The sequence below is a fragment of the Nerophis ophidion genome, linkage group LG02 (genome assembly GCF_033978795.1).
Source record: "Nerophis ophidion isolate RoL-2023_Sa linkage group LG02, RoL_Noph_v1.0, whole genome shotgun sequence".
Classification (NCBI taxonomy): domain Eukaryota; kingdom Metazoa; phylum Chordata; class Actinopteri; order Syngnathiformes; family Syngnathidae; genus Nerophis; species Nerophis ophidion.
Genome location: NC_084612.1, coordinates 78744101 through 78770736, shown reverse-complemented (window position 1 = coordinate 78770736; position 26636 = coordinate 78744101). Strand labels below are relative to the sequence as shown.

General features: G+C 41.9%; 1 protein-coding gene across 2 annotated transcripts in view; it reads right to left on the bottom strand.

Moving 5' to 3' along the window:
• igsf21a (immunoglobin superfamily, member 21a) overlaps positions 1 to 26636 on the bottom strand; it is a 419808-nt gene that overhangs the window by 20399 nt on the left and 372773 nt on the right. The window contains exons 7-8 of one of the 2 annotated variants that reach the window (XM_061892205.1): positions 14475 to 14575; positions 8503 to 8695 (exon numbers count right to left, since the gene is read on the bottom strand). In XM_061892205.1, coding sequence (XP_061748189.1) covers positions 8503 to 8695; positions 14475 to 14575 — 294 coding nt within the window. The remainder of the gene's footprint in view (positions 1 to 8502; positions 8696 to 14474; positions 14576 to 26636) is intronic. The other variant, XM_061892206.1, reaches the window with a different exon arrangement.

Sequence of the window (26636 nt, the reverse complement as noted above, 5' to 3'; positions counted from 1 at the left end):
AACCCACACTGGTACAACACTGGCATCCTCAATAACCCACACTGGTACACCAATGGCACCCACAATAACCCACACTGCTACACCAATGGCACCCTCAATAACCCACACTGGTACTTCATTGGCATCCTCAATAACCCACACTGGTACACCACTGGCATCATCAATAACCCACACTGGTACACCACTGGCACCCTCAATAACCCACACTGCTACACCAATGGCACCCTCAATAACCCACACTGGTACACCACTGGCATCATCAATAACCCACACTGCTACACCAATGGCACCCTCAATAACCCACACTGGTACTGATCCATGAGGCTAACGTTAGACATCCTTACAGATATCAAGACACACAGTAAGCTCAATGTCAAAGGATATGAATAAAACAAAAAATATTAATACATGAACATACACAGAAGTACTGGAAATTGCTATTGCTAAGTATCAGTGTCGATTCCCAGGTACCAAAAATCCGCACCGCATCGATTGAAATGTGACCCTTGGGTCTCGGCGAAGGCGGTCACACTCCCTCCCTCTCCACATCTGTCCTGCTTGCCTTGTCTTGTCCTGTCTTCTTGAACTTTAACATGTGTATGTGTATTTAGCTTTGTTTTTCCTGGCCCCAGACCGAGCCCCGCCCCAGTCTGGAGCAACTCTAGCTGATGGGTCGCTACAGTACAATGTACTGAATTTTCAACACCATTGGTCTATTATTTTTCAAATATTTTTTCCTATGTAAACAGCCACGGATTATAGGGAGCATTAAAAGAGTCATATAATTAATGTATTTTTTTTTCTAAATGTAAAAGACTTCCTTGTGGTCTACATAACATGTAATGATGCTTCTTTGCTCAACATGTTGCATAGGTGATGTTTTACACATCATCTTCAAGTGGCTTTCTGACAGTCGCTTAAGAATGTGTCGTTTTGTGGAAAGTCTTTTTTATGTGCCTCCACTTTGACAGCATCTTCTCCCCGTCATCTTTGTTGTTGCGGTGTAGCATGCAAGGACGGGAGTGGAAGAAGTGTCAAAAGATGGCGTTAACTGTTTTAATTACATTCAGGCTTTAATTCAATCAATAGCGGAGCAGCATCTCCTCATCCTGAAACAACAACAGCACCCGAAATGTGTCCCATGAAAAACCGTCACACCTGAACTCTCTGATAACTAAAGTTCCTTGGGTGAATAATGTCAACTCACTAGACTGGTATGTTTTAGTGTTTTCATGGTTAGTTTACTGACGGATAAAAGTAATAACTTTACACTACTTTATATTAGAAATGGCAACAGTGGAGAATGAATGTCACATAACAAGAAGATCGAGAAAAAGAAGAAGATTACCGACTACATTGTCGACATGGACTACAAAGGCGGAGACGCGCAATTTTTCAGGATTTATGCTGATCCCAAATACAGATCGGCAGGTACCAAAAAAAGTTGCTTTTACATAACGTAGCGAAATAAAATGCCAGATAAAATGTCTTACCTTATACACACACCACAATAATACTCCTATGTTGAAGTGGTGTGGCAGTTTGATAGATTCTTGAGCGCTGTGTGTACTGTTCTATATTTTCAATGGTACATATAACATGTTGGTGTTGTTTACTTGAGTCAAATTGCCATCATAGTGCAGTCTACACATATCTCTTATGTTTGACTGCCATCTACTTGTCACAGTTATCATTACACTATGTACCAAATCAAATAGCTTCGAGGTTGGTAAGCAAAACCAGAATTATTCCGTACATTAGGCGCACCCGACTATAAGGCCCACTGTTGAGTTTTGAGGCAAAAAATGATTTCAAGTCCATAAAAATACGGTATGTCTGTTTTCAAACGGGCAAACCAGCTTGAGTGTTGGTAATGTTCTTGTGCTTTTTAGGCACGATGACAATAAAGTGCTATCCTGTCCATTCTGTCCCTAGGAGGCGTATAACGGTAAGCACACGGCCCCTTGTCCTTGTGAGGAGTCACTTCCTGGCTGTGTGACCACGGACACCACCTTGCACTACCACAACTACGCCCGTGATTCTTCTTCTTGAAGTAGTGCATCTCAAAGCTGCGAAAGAGGGATGGCGCCAAGGTCACCCGATCACAATTCACTCGCCCCGGGCAACAGAGGGAGTCATCTCCAAGGTGGGGAGGACAGATGACACCTCGGGGTGCACCAGGGTGCTAAGTAGAGGTTGGGGTTCCTCCTCGCTGAACTCGTCCCAAGGTAACATCTCTGTTGAGCTGTCATTTCTCCTTTAAAAGGTGAGCTGTCAGGGACTATTAGTGTCTTATTTCCTATGGTAGTAACATGGTAGCTAGTCAAGATATCTACTCTATTATCTTTAAAGGCCTACTGAAAGGGTATCGGACTGTCTTATTGTGGCGGTCCGTTCCCTGTACGATCAGTGCCAGAGCTTGGTCCGCATTGCCGGCAGTAAGTCGAACACATTTCCAGTGAGGGTTGGACTCCGCCAAGGCTGTCCTTTGTCACCGATTCTGTTCATAACTTTTAAGGACAGAATTTCTAGGCGCAGTCAAGGCGTTGAGGGGTTCCGGTTTGGTAACCGCAGGATTAGGTCTCTGCTTTTTGCAGATGATGTGGTCCTGATGGCTTCATCTGACCGGGATCTTCAGCTCTCGCTGGATCGGTTCGCAGCCGAGTGTGAAGCGACCGGAATGAGAATCAGCACCTCCAAGTCCGAGTCCATGGTTCTCGCCCGGAAAAGGGTGGAGTGCCATCTCCGGGTTGGGGAGGAGACCCTGCCCCAAGTGGAGGAGTTCAAGTACCTAGGAGTCTTGTTCACGAGTGAGGGAAGAGTGGATCGTGAGATCGACAGGCGGATCGGTGCGGCGTCTTCAGTAATGCGGACGTTGTACCGGTCCGTTGTGGTGAAGAAGGAGCTGAGCCGGAAGGTAAAGCTCTCAATTTACCGGTCGATCTACGTTCCCATCCTCACCTATGGTCATGAACTTTGGGTCATGACCGAAAGGATAAGATCACGGGTACAAGCGGCCGAAATGAGTTTCCTCCGCCGTGTGGCGGGGCTCTCCCTTAGAGATAGGGTGAGAAGCTCTGTCATCCGGGAGGAACTCAAAGTAAAGCCGCTGCTCCTTCACATCGAGAGGAGCCAGATGAGGTGGTTCGGGCATCTGGTCAGGATGCCACCCGAACGCCTCCCCAGGGAGGTGTTTAGGGCACGTCCAACCGGTAGGAGGCCACGGGGAAGACCCAGGACACGTTGGGAAGACTATGTCTCCCGGCTGGCCTGGGAACGCCTCGGGATCCCCCGGGAAGAGCTAGACGAAGTGGCTGGGGAGAGGGAAGTCTGGGTTTCCCTGCTTAGGCTGTTGCCCCCGCGACCCGACCTCGGATAAGCGGAAGATGATGGATGGATGGATGGATGGATGGGCCTACTGAAAGCCACTACTAGCCACCACGCAGTCTGATAGTTTATATATCAATGATGAAATATTAACATTGCAACACATGCCAATACGCCCGCTTTAGTTGACTAAATTGCAATTTTAAATTTCCTGGGAGTTTGGTCTTGGAAATGTCGTGTAATAATGACGTGTACACAGGACGTCACACCTTTTTAGGAAGTATGAGCGCTGCACACACACACAGCTAAAAGTCGTCTGCTTTAATGGCATAATTACACAGTATTTTGGACATCTGTGTTGCTGAATCTTTTGCAATTTGTTCAATTAATATTGGAGAAGTCACAGTAGAAAGATGGACTTGGGAAGCTTTAGCCTTTAGCCACACAAACACACGGTGATTCCTTGTTTAAAATTCCTGGAGCTGAAACTTTACTATGGATCAGAACGTGGTCAAGAGGACATGGATCCCGACCACATGTCAACCAGCAGGTTTCAGTGAGAAAATTGTGGTTAAAAAGTCAGTTCTTACCAGATAAAAGCTGAGCTTGTGCCGTCCATGCAGCTGCCGTCGACTTCCCTGAGACTCTGGCGTCAAAACACCCGTGGACGTACACCTCCGACTATCAGGTACTATTTAACTCACTAAAACACTAGCAACACAATAGAAAGATAAAGGATTTCCCAGAATTAACCTAGTAAATGTGTCTAAAAACATCGGAATCCGTCCCAAAGCAATCACGTTTTTTTGTTTTTTTTCTAGTCTGTCGCTCTTAATATCCTCAAACATGAATCTTTCATCCTCGCTCAAATTAATGAGGACATTTTCTTGGTACGAATAGCACTTTTTTTTGGAGGCTCCCATCAAAAACAATGTGAATACTGTATGTGAGGAGCCATCAAACATGTGATGTCATCGTCTGCGACTTCCGGTACAGGCAAGGCTTTTCTCTTTGCACCGAAAGTTGCAAACTTTATGGTCGATGTTCTCTACTAAATCCTTCCAGCAAAAATATGGCAATATCGCAAAATGATGAAGTATGACACATAGAATGGAGCTGCTATCCCCTTTTGAATAAGAACATCTCATTTCAGTAGATTTCCAATTTGGAGTAAAGCTAGTAACGTAAATCCCAAACTGTAAACCTTGAACCCTGCGGCTAATTTAGGGATCTTTCATCGCTAAAGGTCGAAATGTTTTGTGTTTAGTAGTTTTCATTCAACTGGAGCAAAGACACTGAAAAGGTGTGTTATTGTTATTGTTTGTGCAACAGCGCCATCTTTTGGACAAGTTGCGGGTTGAGAAGGTTCTTCCCGTTTTGATGCCTTAAACCAGAAGTTAAACCGTCCGCAGCGTTTCTGCTCGAAAGGATTCTTCGTTCATCACTCCAAGCCACGTTTGTAAGTTTTACAATATAACTAAAACCATTCTTACTTGCTAAGGCGTCCCATGTGTGATGTCCATTGGAGAGTTTCCAGGCAGATTTGTACATGCTAGCATAATGTAATGAAGCTGGCGTCGTTAGCATTACCCGATATGCTAACCCATGTCTGTGTTAGTATTATTAACTTACAATGGCATTCTGTTTATATTGTTGCAGTTTGACAAATTCCTCAGCAAATTCACCAAAAGGTCACCGTGGAGTTTTTGAGTCTGTTTAGCTGATTGGAGAGCTAGCTGGCGCAGCTAGTGGCTCCATGACCATGAATTCTGGTCTGTTTGATCAGCCGTGTGTTACAAGAAATGTTTGGAAATTATTATGATATGTAAATACAATTTAGTTTTAAATTGTTCTCTGTAAATAATTCATTTCCCAATAATTCATTTCCCAACATATACATCTGCAACTCATTGTCTGGTGCGGCTCATGTTTGGAAACTTTTTATTTTCTTTTATATTCTAGTGGGTGTGGCTTACAGTATATGCTAGTGCGCTCTATAATCCGGAAACAATCTTCACACTTACAGTTAAGTGAGTAAAGATGATCAGGTTCTCAATAGTATTTACATTTGTGTATGTGTGTGTGTGTGTGTGTGGGTGGGGGGGGGGGGGGGTATTTTATCCACTGTGCTATTTCAACAATGAAATGAAATAATACTGAATGTTTATACTGTAATTGGACACTAAATATAAATGTGTTAGAATAAATAAATATAGTGGATGGATGTAAATAAATGAACACATGTTTTTCCTCATATTATCACGGTACAAATATAGCTCCCAAACGTGGACAACAGTCTGTGTTGATCAATATTTGATGCTGGTGTATCTCTGTGGATGGCAAACGATGAGAGCCACTTCTACCCCGATTTCATTGGATTTTTATTAAGGATCCTCATTATCTGGTTGCCTCAACTACCCACTAGTCTTCCTGGGGTCCACAAACTCAATACAATTACAAGTAAAAACATCTAAATATGACTACACAATACAAAAACTAATAATAACATCAATAAGCAAACAATTTACAGTCACAGAATAATAATTACCATATAAATATAACTACACAATACAAAACCAAACAAAAATTACAACAAGCAAACTCATTTACAGACTCAAATAAAATATTACTTTCCCATCCCAGGAATTTTACGACCAAGACTTTCTTTGCGTTGGATTCAATGCGATTTACTTACCTTCCGCTTTTTTTACATTTACCGTATTTTGCGGACTGTAAGCCGCTTCTTTTTCCCCAGGCTTTGAACCCTGCAGTTTATACAGAGGTGCGACTAATCGATGGATTATTCTTCGCTGGTGGCTAAATTATGGAATGGATGAAGAAAATAAATGAAACAATATACCACTATGATCCACTTCAGGAAACTGTTCAAACTTAAAAGTGTTTGCCAAGTACAAGGAAGAAGAATCCTGATAAACATCTTGAGCCTTATTAAAAAAAGGAGAACATTTTATTCATCTCACAAAGGATGAAAAGATACTTTTGTGTTTTGTTTGTTCAGCCGTTTTACTGCCGCGCAACAGACACTGTTTGGAAACAATTAAGGTATGTAAATAAACATGTACAGATTATTTATATGTAAGTATCTTATATATCTGCGCCTTATAGTCCGGTGCGACTAATATATGAAAACATTGTTTTTTTCCTTTAAACTTTAGTCGGTGCAACTTATATACCGGTGCGTCTTATACTCCGGAACATAGAATAGTCATTGGTACAGCAGTCGTATCCAGCGTGTCTGTCCTTACCTTGTCTTGCCTAAAATTCAACATTCTTTCAAAGATGTTTCCAAATGTTAATAATAATAAATCTAAGTAAAAAAAAAGCATCTTACAGATACTTTTATATCTGAACCGATTCACTAATTCCTTGTACCTGGGAATCAATACCGGTAATAGTTTCCAGTACCTTTGTGTGTGTTAATATATGTATATATATATATATATATTTTTTTTTTTTTAATTAAATCTTTGTGAATAACATGTACAGAATATTTCTGTGTAAGTATCTTATATACGTGCATTTTATAGTCTGGTGCGCCTAATGTGTTGAAAAAAAAGTTCTTTAAACTTTAGTGGGTGCAGCTTATAGTCCGGAACATACAATAGTCATTGGTACAGCAGTCATGTCCACCGTGTCTGTCCTTAACTTGTCCTGACTAAAATTAGACATTTTTGATAGATTTTTTTCTAATGATAATAATAATAAAAAAGCTAAGTAAAATAAGCGCCTTCCAGATACTTACACTTAAGGATGGGTACCTTTTATATCTGCAACCAGTTCTTTGTACCTGGGAATAGATACTGGTCATAATTTGCAGTACTTTTGTCTGTGTTAATAATATATTGTAAATAATTCAAATATATTTTTTTACGCATTGAAGAGGTGACAACTGTGCTCTTATATTGAATTGTGATCCTCCATTTCCCAGTCTCATTTGCAAGTGTTATTTTATATCCTATTATTATATAGTAATATAAAAGTAAATGGAACTTTTTTCGCTCGTTTGGGTGGAACTTTTTTACCCGAATAATTTCAGTGGAAACATTGTTTTTTTTTTGTTTGTTTTTTTTAAAGGTTCTTAGGTGGAAAAAGGGGACCTGTGGACACTTTCTTGACATTTTACATTTTAGCGACCATGTTTTTATTCAGAATAAAAATGTTAATTTAAAAAAAAAGCCCTGTAAATGTTTGAATTCATGTGAAGCAAGAACTTGTAGATACAGCCAGTCATCCGCAGTAATGTGTTCACCATTGATGGACTAAATCCCTCGTTAGAGAACAGTCATCTCTCTGAGTGTTGTTGAGCCAATTAGGGACACGATCTTTTATTAATGGCACTCTTGCAGCTGCATTAATGATTCATTCCTAAAAGTGGTGGCATAAATCTCCAAGGTCTATTATACATGTACTGTAGATACAGTACATGGAACACGTTTTGTAGAGTAATGTCATTTTTGGTGTTGCAGATCATTCCCGTGCAGTCCATCTGCTGGTGTGTGTGTGCTCTAAACCAGGGCTGCCCAAACCACGGCCCAAGATCCAGCATCCAAGGTCTGGCCCACAGGAAGTCCCATATTTAAAAGATAATAAATCCAAGAGTTTTTTTTTCCTAATTATTATTATTTTTTTAAATCTGTCCTTTCTAATCCATTTTCTCTATATATATATATATATAGAAAATTTATGTATATATATATATATATATACATATATACATACATATATACATACATATATATATATATATATACATATATATATTTATATATATACACATATATATATATATATATATATACATGTATATATATATGTATATATATATATATATATACATATATATATATATATATATATATATATATATATACATATATATATATATATATATATATATATATATATATATATATATATATATGTATATATATATATATATATATATACATATATATATATATATATATATATGTATATATATATATATATATATACATATATATATATATATATATATATATATATATATATATATATATATATATATATATATATATATATATATATATATAGGTATAGTGAAAAGGTTAGGGGACCCCCGCTCGGGACAATGGAAGAGACCTGGTGGTAGTTTGAACTTAGATCTCCACGTACCAAAGACGATGAGGCGGGTGTGCGTGTCGGTGGAGCCCAAAGGGTTCTGAGCCGTGCAGCGGTACATGGAGCCGTTGAGCTCGGCCGGCACTCTCTCCAGGATGAGCTCCTTGCCCTCTCGCTCGGTGCTGCCGTCCAGGAGGCGCCCCCCCACACGGGTCCAGGTAAACAGGGGCTCCGGGAACACCTCGTTCTGTGTGGGGGTGCAGGGAGGGGGTGGGGGTTGAAGAAAAACAGAAGATGAAGAGCAAAGGATACATGAATAATACAGATTGTCCCTCCTATGATTGAACAGCATGCATTAATAATCCACACTTCACTTTATTCCCCTCGCAGTTTTTAAACCTCCAGCCAACAAGCCCAGTTCTAAAAATAAATGCACGCGCCTCCGTGAAGTCTCTTTTTTACACGCAGATCTCAAAATGTAAGTCCACAAAGAATACACTTTAGCTGCACATACACGTTATTAGCTCCACTGGCCTCTTCCTGCTGGATCAACCATTAAGCAATATCTATACACACACATATATATATCAATCAATCAATCAATGTTTACTTATATAGCCCTAAATCACTAGTGTCTCAAAGGGCTGCACAAACCACCACGACATCCTCGGTAGGCCCACATAAGGGCAAGGAAAACTCACACCCAGTGGGACATTGGTGACAATAATGACCCAGTGGGACGTCAGTGACAATGATGACTATGAGAACCTTAGAGAGGAGGAAAGCAATGGATGTCGAGCGGGTCTAACATGATACTGTGAAAGTTCAATCCACAATGGATACAACACAGTCGCGAGAGTCCAGTCCAAAGAGGATCCAAGAGACAGCAGCGAGAGTCCCGTTCACAGCGGACCCAGCAGGAAACCATCCCAAGCGTAGGCGGACCAGCAGCGCAGAGATGTCCCCAGCCGATACACAGGCGAGCAGTACATGGCCACCGGATCGGACCGGACCCCCTCCACACGGGAGAGTGGGACATAGAAGAAAAAGAAAAGAAACGGCAGATCAACTGGTCTAAAAAGGGAGTCTATTTAAAGGCTAGAGTATACAAATTAGTTTTAAGGTGAGACTTAAATGCTTCTACTGAGGTGGCATCGCGAACTGTTACCGGGAGGGCATTCCAGAGTACTGGAGCCCGAACGGAAAATGCTCTATAGCCCGCAGACTTTTTTTGGGCTTTGGGAATCACTAATAAGCCGGAGTCCTTTGAACGCAGATTTCTTGCCGGGACATATGGTACAATACAATCGGCAAGATAAGATGGAGCTAGACCGTGTAGTATTTTATACGTAAGTAGTAAAACCTTAAAGTCACATCTTAAGTGCACAGGAAGCCAGTGCAGGTGAGCCAGTACAGGCGTAATGTGATCAAACTTTATATATATATATATATATATATATATATATATATATATATATATATATATATATATATATATATATATATATATATATATATATATATATATATACTCTACACATATTTGTATATTATTGTTGTATTATTATTAGAATTAATATTTTTATCATAGATAATCATTATCATTTTCAATTTTTTCGTGAATCCACTATTTAAAAAGACGTTTTGAGGCCATCCCCGTAAGGATGGCCTCGTAACCTCTTTTGAAAAAGTTTCATTACAATTCTTACACCAAATAACACCTTGGAAAAATGAGTTTGAACCAAGACTCGAATTGAATGGAGAATGGATTCTGAATCCAATCGTCCAATCGTAATCGTGTCAAATGGTTCCTGCCCTACGGTCAGAATACTGCATGGATATTATTGCAGGCATGTTTCTGACTCCCAGCAGAGGTCAGGATGTCGCCGTCAGCCCAAATGAAAATGTGTGGCGCTCAGACTGAAGAGTATTAAATCTCAGAGTTAAGCCAACATGGAAGGAGGAGAACAAACAGAAAGCTGAGTCGTCATCCATAATAAATTCCTAAACGCCGTGGGGATGGCTCGGCAAATCTTCATCTCAATGCGAGGCGAGCAGAATGATCCGCAGTCATCTCTCCTCCTGCTGGATACCATGATCTATCACCACTGGCCATAAGTTCATTGGGAGAGTACATCGAGTCTGTTATTTAGGAAACCTTAATACTCAATAATAACACATGCATCTGCTTTTTTACTCTATTATGCTTGAGAAAGGTGGGACCTTATCTTAGTTGGCGTTTCTTTTTTCATTTCTTTTAATAGTGTTATTGTTTTGTTGTTGTTGGTTTTTTACACAAAATGTTTTAGAGATGTATTTGTTGCTCTTTGACCACATGGTAATTTATCAATAAGTATATTGCACAGCATAAGTTGTAAGAGCAATCTAGCCTATTTTTATTATAACAATGTAAAAGGTTAAAATATAATATATATTTATTTCTGTTCCCCTTCTTTTGCAATTAAAGTATTACATTGTGATCGTAATGTTGATAATAGAAGTCATTCTTATCATTTATTGTTATTTCTACTGGTATTATTACTGTTCCATTTGTACTGCAATAATACCTTACAGTACCAACTTTAGTTCTAAAGCCCTTTAAAAAGAAGCAGAGTTGAAGAAGAAAGGGCCGTACACCACCAAGAAATAGAAGCAAAGGACAGACTACAAAATAACATTTAAAACAGAAGTCAAATACACATTGAAAAACAAAATACAAATGACCCTAAGAACAATGTGTTGGATAAAAAGCAGTTAAAAAGTTAAAAACAGTTAAAAAAGTTAAAAACAGTTTAAAGTCTCATGCTGGGTTAAAAGCCAGTGAATAAAAACGGGTTTTAAGAAGGGTGTTAAAAGTAGCGGAGGAAGGGGTCTGTGTCGCATGGAGAGGGAGATGCTTCCAGAGTTTTTGTCATGTTCATGGTCATTACTCTGTTATTACTGCAATTTCCGGGCTATAAGCCACTATTTTTCTACTAAACTTTGAACCCCACTGCTAACAGGACGGAGCGGCTAACGCATGGATTTTTCTTTGCCGACAACTATAATAATAATAATAATAATAATAAAAAAAAAAAAAAAAAAAAAAATATATATATATATATATATATATATATATATATATATATGTATATATATATGTATGTAAAAGACACGCATAAAGGGAGAGAGGGTGTTTTATTGTTGTTGCGATGGCAGCATTGTTGGAGAGTTGACTCCCTGCATGTGCTGCAGTGTCCTTCCATTTACCAAAAGTGTGTTCTCTTTACGTTTTTTTTTTCAACCGGACTACATTTTGTTTTCTAGCCGTCCATAGCGTCTGTACTTATATGGAACCTTCATTCATCACTCCAAGCAACATTTACAATAGTTACTAAAAGTCTTTGTAATTACTAAAGCGTCCCTTGTGTGATGTCTGTAGGAGTGTTGTCTTGCACATTTGTACCTGCTATCTTAATGTAATGACACTAGCGTCCCGAGCATTAATACGCTAACACGCGTACGAGTGTCTGTTTTAGTATTATTAACTTACAACGCCATTGTTTTCTATTGTTTCACTTTCACAAATTCCTCAGTAAATTCATCCAAAGGTCAGCGTGGAGTTATTGAGTCCGTTTAGCTGATTGGAGAGCTAGCTTGCGCAGCTAGTGGGTCCATGACCATGACTGCTGTTTTGTTTTAACAGCCGTTTTACTGCCTTGTTACAGGTGCCGTTTGAAAACAATTAAGGTATGTAAATAAACATTTATAAAGTATTTCTGTATAAATAACTCATTTCACAAGGTATATAACTGCGGAAAATGTATGGGAAAATAATTTTTTTTCATTATTTATTTATTTTGTGGGCGCAACTTATATACCGGTGCGCTCGATAGTCCTGAAATGAGGGTACTATCTACTTCCCCAATCTCCTCTTCTTTACAATCTTTGGTGTCATATTTGTATATAACGTTTTGGCTGATATAGTTATGTTGTTGTGGTTTTGTTGTTGTTGCTTCTCATGTCCCAGAAATGCAACCCTTTAACTTCTTTCTTTCCTTTTTTTATCCCCCAAACAATAAATATAACCAAACATTAAATAAAGCCAAATACAAAGAAGGCAACACCAGAAATATGGATGCGTGTTGCTACCCCAGGGATGCAAGAGGACCAGGACAGGCAGGAGTTGCAGGTAAGATTAGATTTAATACAAAAAACAAAAATAATACTGGTACAAAATGCAAAGAAAAGGCGTGCCGAATGCACGGAGAGCTATGCTAATAATTAGCAACGAGAGCAGAGTACAGGAATAGAGGTGCAGAGCGCACGCAAAAGCTAAGGCGAGACTTAGCAATAGTGATTACAAAAATAAGAACCAACGTGCGCGTTGCAAGTAGCAAACAAAACAGCCAGGAGGAACTAAGGTAGCAGGTGGTCTTAAATACAACACAAATAATTCAAAACAGGTGTGCGTAATGATTCTGTGCAGGAGGCGTAATTAGGTTGCCATGGTGACAATACAAAACAAGGAAGTGCGCTAACAAACGGGATCGGTAGAGTCCAAAACATGATCAAAACATAGGACAATACAAAAAGGACATAAACCTGCTAGAGATGTGTGATCCGGAAGCCGAATCACAACAGATACTAAAGAATCATATTTGGTAATATACCGCCTCTACAAAGTACCGCTTCCCCCCCCCTTCCCATGTTTAGCATTTTATTTAAGGACAAACTTACAATAATAAACATATGTTTTATAGATTTTTTTGTTCAAATAATGCCAATAACGCCATTTTTTTGTGGTCCCCTTTACTTAGAAAAGTATCGAAATACATTTTGGTACCGGTACAAAATATCGGTACTGGGACAACACCGGTTCATACGGCATTTACTCCCTACAAATATTTCAGTATTTGCATTCAGTTTGGTACTGTGAGCATGAAAGATGAATGCATGAAAGGCACTGTGAGCATGAAAGATGAATGCATGAAAGGTACCGTGAGCATGACAGCATGTAAATGTACTGTAAGCATGAAAGATGAAAGGATGAAAGGTACTGTGAGCATGAAAGATGAAAGCATGAAAGATACTGTGAGCATGAAAGCATGAAAGGTACTGTGAGCATGAAAGATGCATGCATGAAAGGTACTGTGAGCATGACAGCATGTAAATGTACTGTGAGCATGAAAGATGAAAGCATGAAAGACACTGTGAGCATGAAAGCATGTGAAGGTGTTAAGAAGTGAGATGACAACAGGTCAGATGTAAAGTTGCCATCCTTAACCTTCCTCTTGTGTTAGAATTGGCACCGACCCGTTTTAGTTCTTAAATGCATCAGAGAACCACATCCATTTTTATTTTTGCATCAAGGCTTTTTGACTTTGTCAGGCACCTCTATTTCAACACAACAAAATATATATATTTTTTTTCAGTAAATCATAAAATGCTCTGGTTGAAATGATGACCTTGGTGTTGTCTGGGTCGGTTTCGACCCAGTTATAAAAATGTGATGATCAAGCAATAATTGGAGGCAAAAGTGGACACAATGACAGCCAGCTTATCTACCAATCATGTGAGCTTTAGGGGCTTCTCAGTTCACCTTCTTATCCAGTGCAAAAACAAACAAAGACGGGCAAGTCCAGACATGTGACGTCAATTCAGTATAAAATGATTAAAATGAAAAAATAAATAAAACCCATTTATTGAAGAGATGTGGTGTAATAGTCAGGTAACACAACAACCTTTTATTTATTTACACCATTCTCTTGGGGTTCATTTGACCATTTTTTAAATTGAAATGGAGGGCTTTACTGACAAAAAAAAGGCTTGCTGGCCCACACCAAAAATATTAAAACCAATATTTCCATGGATAAGAAAGCTTAACAAGGCAACCAAGAGATGAAAAACAAATTGGATGCTAGATCATAGTTTTTAGTGTATTTTACAGCTGATTTACCACATGGCTCAAAAGTGATCCTAACACAAGCGATGGTGAGAGAAAGCTACCAGAAGAGGAAGGTTGAAGCCTCACACTGTGCACTTACCCCTCGAGGTCCTACCTGGAATCCTTGCACAGTGATGCGCACTGTGTCCCCAACTTTGGCCCTGCTGGGGGTCATGAAGAGCTTCGGGCCCTTAGGGGCGGCTGCAGGGAGATAAAAAAGGGGGAAATAGAGGAAAAACGTCATTGCGGACAGAAAAAACACCTGGAATACCATTTCCTGTCAATTCAGGTCAGCGGGCAAGAGAGCGGGGACAAGCGAGTCCTTTTATCCGGAAGACGGCGCTGGATTTATTCCCCCGTTGGGGAGAAAAAGGGTGGCTAGTCATTACTGGAGGAGAATGGGAGCACGGTGGGTGAAGTCTGATAAGAAACAATCGGAGAGATAATTCCCTTGTCTTGCTGTGGACAGCCGGGCCCTCTGTGGCCCCTGGAACAATGACAACCTAACAGCCTGGCCCTCTGTGGCCCCTGGAACAATGACAACCTAACAGCCGGGCCCTCTGTGGCCCCTGGAACAATGACAACCTAACAGCCGGGCCCTCTGTGGCCCCTGGAACAATGACAACCTAACAGCCTGGCCCTCTGTGGCCCCTGGAACAATGACAACCTAACTGCCGGGCCCTCTGTGGCCCCTGGAACAATGACAACCTAAAAGCCAAGCCCTCTGTGGCCCCTGGAACAATGACAACCTAACAGCCGGGCCCTCCGTGGCCCCTGGAACAATGACAACCTAACAGCCGGGCCCTCTGTGGCCCCTGGAACAATGACAACCTAACAGCCGGGCCCTCTGTGGCCCCTGGAACAATGACAACCTAACAGCCTGGCCCCCTGTGGCCCCTGGAACAATGACAACCTAACAGCCAGGCCCCCTGTGGCCCCTGGAACAATGACAACCTAACAGCCGGGCCCTCTGTGGCCCCTGGAACAATGACAACCTAACAGCCGGGCCCTCCGTGGCCCCTGGAACAATGACAACCTAACAGCCAGGCCCTCTGTGGCCCCTGGAACAATGACAACCTAACAGCCGGGCCCTCTGTGGCCCCTGGAACAATGAAAACCTAACGGCCGGGCCCTCTGTGGCCCCTGGAACAATGACAACCTAACGGCCGGGCCCTCTGTGGCCCCTGGAACAATGACAACCTAACAGCCGGGCCCTCTGTGGCCCCTGGAACAATGACAACCTAACAGCCAGGCCCTCTGTGGCCCCTGGAACAATGACAACCTAACAGCCTGGCCCTCTGTGGCCCCTGGAACAATGACAACCTAACAGCCGGGCCCTCTGTGGCCCCTGGAACAATGACAACCTAACAGCCTGGCCCCCTGTGGCCCCTGGAACAATGACAACCTAACAGCCAGGCCCCCTGTGGCCCCTGGAACAATGACAACCTAACAGCCGGGCCCTCTGTGGCCCCTGGAACAATGACAACCTAACAGCCGGGCCCTCCGTGGCCCCTGGAACAATGACAACCTAACAGCCGGGCCCTCCGTGGCCCCTGGAGCAATGACAACCTAACAACCGGGCCCTCCGTGGCCCCTGGAACAATGACAACCTAACAGCCGGGCCCTCTGTGGCCCCTGGAACAATGACAACCTAACAGCCGGGCCCTCTGTGGCCCCTGGAACAATGACAACCTAACAGCCGGGCCCTCTGTGGCCCCTGGAACAATGACAACCTAACAGCCGGGCCCTCTGTGGCCCCTGGAACAATGACAACCTAACAGGCGGGGCCTCTGTGGCCCCTGGAACAATGACAACCTAACAACCGGGCCCTCTGTGGCCCCTGGAACAATGACAACCTAACAGCCTGGCCCCCTGTGGCCCCTGGAACAAAGACAACCTAACAGCCAGGCCCCCTGTGGCCCCTGGAACAATGACAACCTAACAGCCAGGCCCCCTGTGGCCCCTGGAACAATGACAACCTAACAGCCGGGCCCTCTGTGGCCCCTGGAACAATGACAACCTAACAGCCGGGCCCTCTGTGGCCCCTGGAACAATGACAACCTAACAGCCAGGCCCCCTGTGGCCCCTGGAACAATGACAACCTAACAGCCGGGCCCTCTGTGGCCCCTGGAACAATGACAACCTAACAGCCGGGCCCTCTGTGGCCCCTGGAACAATGACAACCTAACAGCCTGGCCCTCTGTGGCCCCTGGAACAATGACAACCTAACAGCCGGGCCCTCTGTGGCCCCTGGAACAATGACAACCTAACAGCCTGGCCCCCTGTGGCCCCTGGAACAATGACAACCTAACAGCCAGGCCCCCTGTGGCCCCTGGAACAATGACAACCTAACAGCCGGGCCCTCTGTGGCCCCTGGAACAATGACAACCTAACAGCCGGGCCCTCCGTGGCCCCTGGAACAATGACAACCTAACAGCCGGGCCCTCCGTGGCCCCTGGAACAATGACAACCTAACAACCGGGCCCTCTGTGGCCCCTGGAACAATGACAACCTAACAGCCGGGCCCTCTGTGGCCCCTGGAACAATGACAACCTAACAGCCGGGCCCTCTGTGGCCCCTGGAACAATGACAACCTAACAGCCGGGCCCTCTGTGGCCCCTGGAACAATGACAACCTAACAGCCTGGCCCTCCGTGGCCCCTGGAACAATGACAACCTAACAGCCTGGCATCCGTGGCCCCTGGAACAATGACTTTCTGACGCTCCAACACTATGTTATTCCCTTATGTGCTCAGCCCAGATAAAAATGATCATTTGCATAATAAAAAATGGACATTTTCGTGGTGACCAGCAACATTCCCCTTAAGGCATACTCAATTTCGGGAGTCTCCCGAAATTGAGCGCCTCTCCTGAAATTCAGCCGGAGCTGGAGGCCACGCCCCCCCAGCTCCATGCGGACATGAGTGGGGACAGCCTGTTTTCAGGTCCGCTTTCCTGTTGTATAAACATCTTGCCTGCCCAATCACGTTACAACATCTACGGATTTTTAACAAAAAACTGCACACACAGAAGAACGAGGAAGTTACAGCCATGGCGACACCGTCTGTAATAGAGTGATCTATGTTGTCTGTTGCCCTCTCCTGGTGAATGTTGGCTATAGCGTTATGGGGTTGCTTTTTGATTGGCCAACGATTTACGTGGTGTTGCACACCTGACGACAAGTGACTCTCGCTAGTACGCAAATGGCAGAACAAAGGTTACTCAAATAGTGAAAGGTAAGTGTTGTTTTTTTGTTGTTTTTTGTCACCAGCAAGCACAGTACAATTAGTAGAACAACTGTGTTTTTATTACTGTGTATTTGATAGATGCCGTCTGAAGTTCAACTATTTCTTTTATTTATATATTTAAATACAATTAATACGTATAGCTAGTAATTGGAGGCAACATTGGTGACCAGGATGTGAACAATTGGAGACAACATTGGTGACCAGGATGTGAACAATTGGAGACAACATTGGTGACCAGGATGTGAACAATTGGAGACAACATTGGTGACCAGGATGTGAACAATTGGAGACAACATTGGTGACCAGGATGTGAACAATTGGAGACAACATTGGTGACCAGGATGTGAACAATTGGAGACAACATTGGTGACCAGGATGTGAACAATTGGAGGCAACATTGGTGACCAGGATGTGAACAATTGGAGACAACATTGGTGACCAGGATGTGAACAATTGGAGACAACATTGGTGACCAGGGTGTGAACAATTGGAGACAACATTGGTGACCAGGATGTGAACAATTGGAGACAACATTGGTGACCAGGATGTGAACAATTGGAGACAACATTGGTGACCAGGATGTGAACAATTGGAGACAACATTGGTGACCAGGATGCGGCTTCTTGGAAGCAGGCTGGTTCTGATTTAAGTCACATGACGGACAAAGAAGCAATTTTTCAGTGGAGGAGCCCTTGCTTTTAATAAAACAGCGATCCATGCGGCCGCCAAGGCTGATCAAGTCCTTTGGAAGGCACTTGTCTGACAGACTGAGGCGACAATGACACATTTTCACTTCCAACAGCGGCACATGTCCTTGTGAAAGGTCAACACTTTGGTGTGCGACAAGACTGGATCCAAAAGTTTCGGGCAGCTAAATGATTCAGATTCTGACGTCAAAAGAAAGAAGCAAATATAAATAAACAATTTTACCTAATCAAAAGTATTAATTGTGAGACCAGGGGTTCTTCACTTTTTTGACCTCGGCGCTCAAGTTTTCCACTACAGACGGGCTCGGGGCCCACTCAAACAGCAGCCGGAATTACGAAAAAGAAACAGAAATGAAAGGAGTCACAAACAATTATGAAAAAGAAATGTATAGATGATTACATGATGCTACAACACATTCTAACTAAATCAATAATAATAATATATATGTTTCTTAAATATATAAATCCATGCAAATACAGGTTGACCTTGAGCACAGAAGGTTGCCAAATAGAGAGCACGATACATTTAGTTGATCTCTTTTGATGTATTTGCAGAATAAATGTTGCTGATAAGAACGCCCACAATACTGGGAGAAGATGCAAATATAACCTTCTAGCGCACGGGATGTGATTTATCAAGACTAAAACTGTTCTGTGGCTGCCGTTTACAGTCTATATTTAGCATTTCTAGAATTTTCGCGCGAACTGGAACGATTACAAAATGGCTTGGAGAACAGAGGCGATTGCCCTGCAAGGACTGAAAATCGAGAGAAAAAGTAATTTTACATCCGCGTGTGTATATTCAGCAATATTATTTTATAATTGGATAGCTGCTGGTTGACTTAAAGAGGACTTATATGCAAAACCTACTATTATTACCTATTGCTACCTGTGTTTTGTGTATTTAGGATCTGTATAAGTCCAACAAATCGGAAAATAAACCTTGAAAGCATGGCAGGGATGTTTATAAAACAATCTTGCCTTCCTGCATACTTCTTCCAAACGAGCAGTTTGGAATTTGCCCAATTTGTGACATTCTCCCCATTTGCCATGTCAGAGCAGGTATCTCCACACATGGTGGAGTTCAACCCAAAGAGCTTGGAGTGAGTCTGCTCACTCAGATGTGTCAGTAGACTCGCTTTGGAAGCCCTAGAAACTACCACGTGGACCACGGACAATAAAGATGCGCTAAAGATGCACTAAATAAGACCGCCCACAAAACAGGCAAATAACCACCATTAAATGTAACGTAGACCACAAGTAAGTCATATACATCGGGGATATAGGAATAAACATTCTTCATTTGACTCTTTTAAAGGACTAATTGGAATTAACTCAATAGAAATAAACATTTTTCATTTGACTCTTTTAAAAGACTAATTAGAATTAACTCAATAGATTTGTTTTAGTGTCTGCTGGCGGGCTTTTTTTGGATGTAGAAAACATGAAAACATTTCTTGCAATGTGCGTTATCGCTCAAAGTAGTGACTGTTTTTTTTACAGTAGATCGGGCGTCAATATCGCCAAGAAAAGGTAGTTCATATTCTATTTGTGTGCTGCATGTTAACAACATGAGCATAGGATGCCATAAACGTGCAGGGAAATGAGTGTGTCCATGGTGACAGCCGGCACTCAACCTCCATTAAATAACTAGGGCATTTTACACCAGTTTATATATATATATATATATACATATATATATATATATATATATATATATATATATATATATATATATACATATATATATATATATATATATATATATATATATATATATATATATATATATATATATATATACATATATATATCTCTCTTGATGGGATTATCTAGAGAATAGTGCTCGATACCGTGGTAGAGCGCAATATGTAGGTGTGGGAAAAATCACAAGACTATTTCATCTCTACAGAACTGTTTCATGAGGGGTTCCCTCAATCATCAGGAGAATCTGATGATTGGAAGCTGAATTCGACCAAGCAACCCCCCCGTACCAGAAAGCACTTGATGAAAGCGGATACAACTTCACCCTCACCTATGAACCCACTCCAGGAAACCAACAAAAAAAGGGCAGAAAACGAAACAACATCATCCGGTACAATCCGCCATTCAGCAAAGACGTCTCAACCAACATCGGCCGCAAGTTCCTCACTCTGATCGACAAACACTTTCCCAAAGGCAACACCCTAAGAAAAATATTCAACAAGAACAACATTAAATTGAGCTACAGCTGTATGAACAACATGCAACAAATCATTTCAAACCACAACAAAGCAATTGCAAAAGGACTGCCTACCCCCAGACTAAACGACTCTGAAACCAATAATGAATGTAACTGTCGCAAGAAACCTGATTGCCCTCTCAACGGAAGGTGCTTACAGACATCAGTCGTTTACCAAGCAAAGGTAATACGCAAGGACATTAACACATCCGACACGTACGTAGGATTAACCGAAGGAGCGTTCAAAACAAGATGGAATAATCACAACGCCTCCTTTAGGAACCAGACTTTGCAGAATTCTACAGAACTCAGCAAACACATTTGGAACCTCAAAGACAATAATGTTGAATATTCAATAACATGGCAAATTCTTGCATCCAGCACACCTTACAACAGTGGTAATAAAAGATGCAACCTATGCTTAAAAGAGAAACTGTTTATTATATATATATATATATATATATATATATATATATATATATATATATCCTATACACACAAACAATATAATAATATTGGATATGTAATTAATAATGAATATATTGGATATGTTAAAGTTTGACTCCTACTTTGTTTATTTCTGTGAGGACCTCTTTAAAGTTTTGTAATCCATCAGAAATATCAAGCAGCTAAAATGCACCAAACATGACTAAGTGTGGAGAGTGTTCCCATCATGCCTTGCAATGGATTCAAATGGGTGTATTTGGCAGTTTTTATGGTGCACGGACATTTTTCATAAGATCCACAAAGTTCAGTGAGCAGGTTGTGTTGTGTGTTTACATTTTGCGTTAGTTGGACTTTATTTATTTTTAAGCACCATGACTAGGCAAGGTTGTTTTAATTGGGTCATAGAAGTAAATGCTGCGTGATGCTTGACTTAGATCTCACTACAATATTGTTGGCCTGAAATGATCACATCATCCACTAGGTGGCAGCATAGCAGCAGGCTATTCACAGTAGATGGAAATCTCCCTGCCAGCCAAGTCTTTGATGAACACATGATGTCTCAGGGGCCTTCTTAGTATGATAGTTAGGACACATTATTTTATAGTTTGTGCACACTTTTGAACACATCTTATTTGGATCTTTGTATATCAAGCCCAAAATGTAATACAGTCTGTCCTTCATATTTTCTGTATGCTATATCTATTTGTATTTTTTCATTTAGCTGAGATGGGCTCCAGCGCCCCCCGCGACCCTGAAGGGAATAAGCGGTAGAAAATGGATGGATGGATAGAATTTGGGAATTGTATCCATAGGAGAATTACCTGCCAACTTGAATATTTCATTTCACATTTTGTATTTTGCATCAGTCTTCCCCAAATCAATGGAAGTGTGACTTCAGAAGCGAGGTCATTCGGAACACTTGCAATATTGATAAATCAAGCATAATCACAGAAGATAGTGCCGGCCCCTCAAGTAGGACAGAGAGGGTGACTAATACAAATCTAAATGTGACATTTCCAAGATGAGACATATTTCCCCTGGCAAGGAGGTGGCATGTCTTCTCCTGCCGAGGACGGCTGGCATTTCACAGAAGACTTCTGGCAACGCCGAGCTCTCGCCGAGGAGGATCTCCCTTTCATGGTGTCAAACTCAGAGCTCGCCGGGCATATGGCCGTAAAAGATGATGGCTGATTTCTGGGAGCGGGTCCAACGGCGACAGTTGGCGTCCGACGTCGGCACCTCGAAAGCAGCGAGCTGGACATGAGGCCCAGGAGCTGGCAGGGGAAATGTGCCACGGTCCCACTAGAGAGACTCCGCCTCATTTTTACAACAGTGGTTCCTAATCTTCTTTTTCACTGCCTAAAATTCTACAAACAATACCCTATGACAATGTGAAAAGTTCATAAAAAAATGAAAATACCACAAAATCACATGTACTGTAAATTCTAGACTATGGTAGAAAACAGATGGATGGATACTTCTTTCCTATTTTATCAATTTTTCATCGCTGTCGGCCAGAATAAAAGTAATTTTATAAAAATAACCAAGCAAAAATAATGACAGTGTGTTTTATTGTTTCTACCATGGCGCCGACTTTTGGACAAGTTCGCTGCTGCAATGTCCTTCGATTTAATGGCAGTGCTTTTTTTTTTTTTTTTTGTCAGTTGGTCTTTGAGCCGTCCATAATGTTTTTACACGTATGGATTCTTCATTCATCACAACAAGAAACGTTTGTAAGTTTTACAATATAACTAAAACAACTCTTACTTGTTAAACCGCCCCATGTGTGACGTCTGCAGGGGTGTCTTCATGCATATTTGTACTTCTTGTCATAGTGTAATCATGCTAGCTGTCATTAGCATTAGCTAATATGCTAACACGTTTACGAGTGTCTGTGCTGTTATTATTATTATCATTTTACAACGCCATTCTTTTTGTATTGTTTCAACGTCACAAATTCCTAAATAAAAATCACCAAAACGTCAGCGTGGAGTTACTGAGTCTGTTTAGCTGGTTGGAGAGCTAGCTTGCGCAGCTAGAGGGTCCATGTGTTGAGATCCGCTTTTTGGATCCTCCACATATTATTGTTTATTGTTCCATTTTTATTTTCACTCCATCTGATCCTATTATTCCCTGTTTAACTCGGTCACCATGGTAGCTTATCAGTTTCACCTGTTTCTCACGGCCCTGCACACCTGTCCTCACTAATCACCTGCCTTATATAAGCCTGCATCTTTTGTTGTTCAGTCTGGGATCCAAGTTTGTTTTCACACAACGCTACGTCTGCATTTCTGGTTTGCTTACACGCAACTAGTTTCCTCTGATCATTCCTATGTTTATTCATGCTATGCCCTTGTATTATTCCAGCTCTCACGCTGAACATTGGTTTTTATTATTCCAGCTCTCACGCTGAAGATTGGTTTTTCTGTTTTTGTGTGCCTTCAAGCCAGATTTAGTTTGTCTATTACTATTCCTAGCTTTTATGCTAGCGTCCTTTGTTTGTTTTATTCTACTAGGTCTAGCATTTTTGTTATTTAAATAAATCTGTATATCTTACCTTTGCTGTGTTCAATTTCGACGCATCCTCGAGGGAATCGAACCCGGCACCACGATGCCGAACAGGCGTAACACCATGACCATGACTTCTGTTTTGCTTGATCGGTCGTTTTACTGCCGTGTTATTTGGAAACAATTGAGGTATGTAAGTAAAAATTTACAAAGTATTTCTGTGTAAATAACTAATTTTGCAACGTATATATATATATATATATATATATATATATATATATATATATGTGTGTATATATGTATATATATGTGTGTATATTTGTATCACCTTACTTATGACAAGGGGGGAATTAGAAGAAGACGGAGGCAAAAAGGCTTTGTGAAGAAGTGGCGCACCTGAAGAAAGGACACATAAGGTGCATCAGGTGTGCTTTGAGGCCGCCACCAACAGGTGTGGCCAGGTGCCCCGCAGACAGGAAGTTGAGGGTAGCGCGCTTGTCACGTTAACTGGATGAACAGCTTTGTTTCAATCAATCAATCAATCAATGTTTACCTATATAGCCCTAAATCAGTAGTGTCTCAAAGGGCTGCACAAACCACCACGACATCCTCGGTAGGCCCACATAAGGGCAAGGAAAACTCACACCCAGTGGGACATTGGTGACAATAATGACTATGAGAACCTTAGAGAGGAGGAAAGCAATGGATGTCGAGCGGGTCTAACATGATACTGTGAAAGTTCAATCCACAATGGATCCAACACAGTCGCGAGAGTCCAGTCCAAAGAGGATCCAAGACACAGCAGCGAGAGTCCCGTTCACAGCGGAGCCAGCAGGAAACCATCCCAAGCGTAGGCGGACCAGCAGCGCAGAGATGTCCCCAGCCGATACACAGGCGAGCAGTACATGGCCACCGGATCGGACCGGACCCCCTCCACACGGGAGAGTGGGACATAGAAGAAAAAGAAAAGAAACGGCAGATCAACTGGTCTAAAAAGGGAGTCTATTTAAAGGCTAGAGTATACAAATGAGTTTTAAGGTGAGACTTAAATGCTTCTACTGAGGTAGCATCTCGAACTGTTACCGGGAGGGCATTCCAGAGTACTGGAGCCCGAACGGAAAATGCTCTATAGCCCGCAGACTTTTTTTGGGCTTTGGGAATCACTAATAAGCCGGAGTCTTTTGAACGCAGATTTCTTGCCGGGACATATGGTACAATACAATCGGCAAGATAAGATGGAGCTAGACCGTGTAGTATTTTATACGTAAGTAGTAAAACCTTAAAGTCACATCTTAAGTGCACAGGAAGCCAGTGCAGGTGAGCCAGTACAGGCGTAATGTGATCAAACTTTCTTGTTCTTGTCAAAAGTCTAGCAGCCGCATTTTGTACCAACTGTAATCTTTTAATGCTAGACATGGGGAGACCCGAAAATAATACGTTACAGTAGTCGAGGCGAGACGTAACAAACGCATGGATAATGATCTCATTTGTTTGAAAAAAAAAAAAAAAAAAGATAACTAAAGCAGCATGCTGGACATTTTCCAAAATCCCCGACCCACTCCTGGATCAGGCGCTGGTCCACCCAGGTGAATCCATCCAGGTGAATCCATCCATGAAATTCCTTTCAGGGCTGCGAGCCGCCACCCAGATAAGACGAGGTATTGAGGAGCGGCCAGGCAGGCCGGCACAAAGGAGGACCCGCTGGTCCATCTGCAAGCTGGCATCTGCTCCTTGCTTATCTCAGGCTGCCAAGGCAAAGCTTGGAATGTGGCGGAGGAATTAAAGACAAGAGTAATAATGCACACCTTTGCTACCTGGGCCTCCCAGCGAAGAGCAACTTTGCAATATTCAGACAATGTGGTAGTGGCAGGATGTCCTGGTGTGGGAGGACCAGGAGCGCCCCTCTTCAACAGCCATGAGGCCGGGCGGGCGCCGGCCTGCTGGCCTTCATGAATATTCAAGGCGTGTAATACAACGCGGGTCCGTTGTCACACCGCCGCTCCGTCTCCTGTGGCGATATTGAATCGCTGAAAGATTTATTATATTCATTTCCTGACCGAGATCAGCGAGCAGCGGCGAAAGCGTGCGCGTGTTGCGCACTGAGCCCGTTAGCGCTGCGGCGTACAAATGCAGAGGAAGGCCAAGGTCATTGTCCATTTAAAGTAGCAGTGGAGTGCAAAAAAACAAGTTGACTCTGTCCAATTCTCTTTACAATACAGAAAGTATGCTGGAATGTGACAAAGGGCCACAAATTCAGTCGGCCGTTTTGAATATTCCGCTCCCAATATCTAGGTTCTACGTCACTGGAGTAACGATTCTGCACTCTGACCAGATTATTAGGTCAGTCATACTGGAAATATGCAAACATTGGAAAGAGATGTGCTGTTTGTCATTCACAAGCCTCAGGTAAGACAAGAACACATATGCTTGGCTTTTTGATGACTTCTAAATGGTAAATACATATCTAACAATTGAGTCAACAGGTGGAGACTCCTCTCATTAAACTCTCTAAAAACATCCAATAAGCACCAACAATACCCCAGGACCTGAAAAATAAGCTAATGCTAGCTTGAGCTGCTATTGTTGACACACTGAGGCGGCGGCTGCTTCTGCTTGTTCTCAAACTTGCTAAAAGTAAATTCTAGATTATAATTGATGCATCTCTCACCTGCTAGTAGACACATGTGGCCATGGACCCACAGGCTGGTCCACTTTCACATCTCTCACCTGCTAGTAGACACAAGTGTTCATGGACTCACAGGCTGGTCCACTTTCACATTGAATCTTCATCCAAACGGAACTACGTGAGCGTCCTGTTGGTCGACATCCCAATGAGAATGGAAATATTACAGTAAGAATTTGTTTTATTTAAAATAACTATGGTTAGTTTGTATGTTTAGCGCATAGCAATGTTGCTAATGCTATAGTGTCACAATAAAGCTACATCCGTCTAAATTGTATGACTCATCCTCTTTGTATTCGGGCTCAAAAACATAAAGTAATCATTGTTGGTTCTCACAAAGTCTGCTTGATTAGCATTGTTGTTGATGAGGAAAGGATCTGTGGTTCCTCCTCTACGTCACAAATGTCATGACTGGCTTCCTCGTGATCTCTCAAAATGTGTCAAGAATC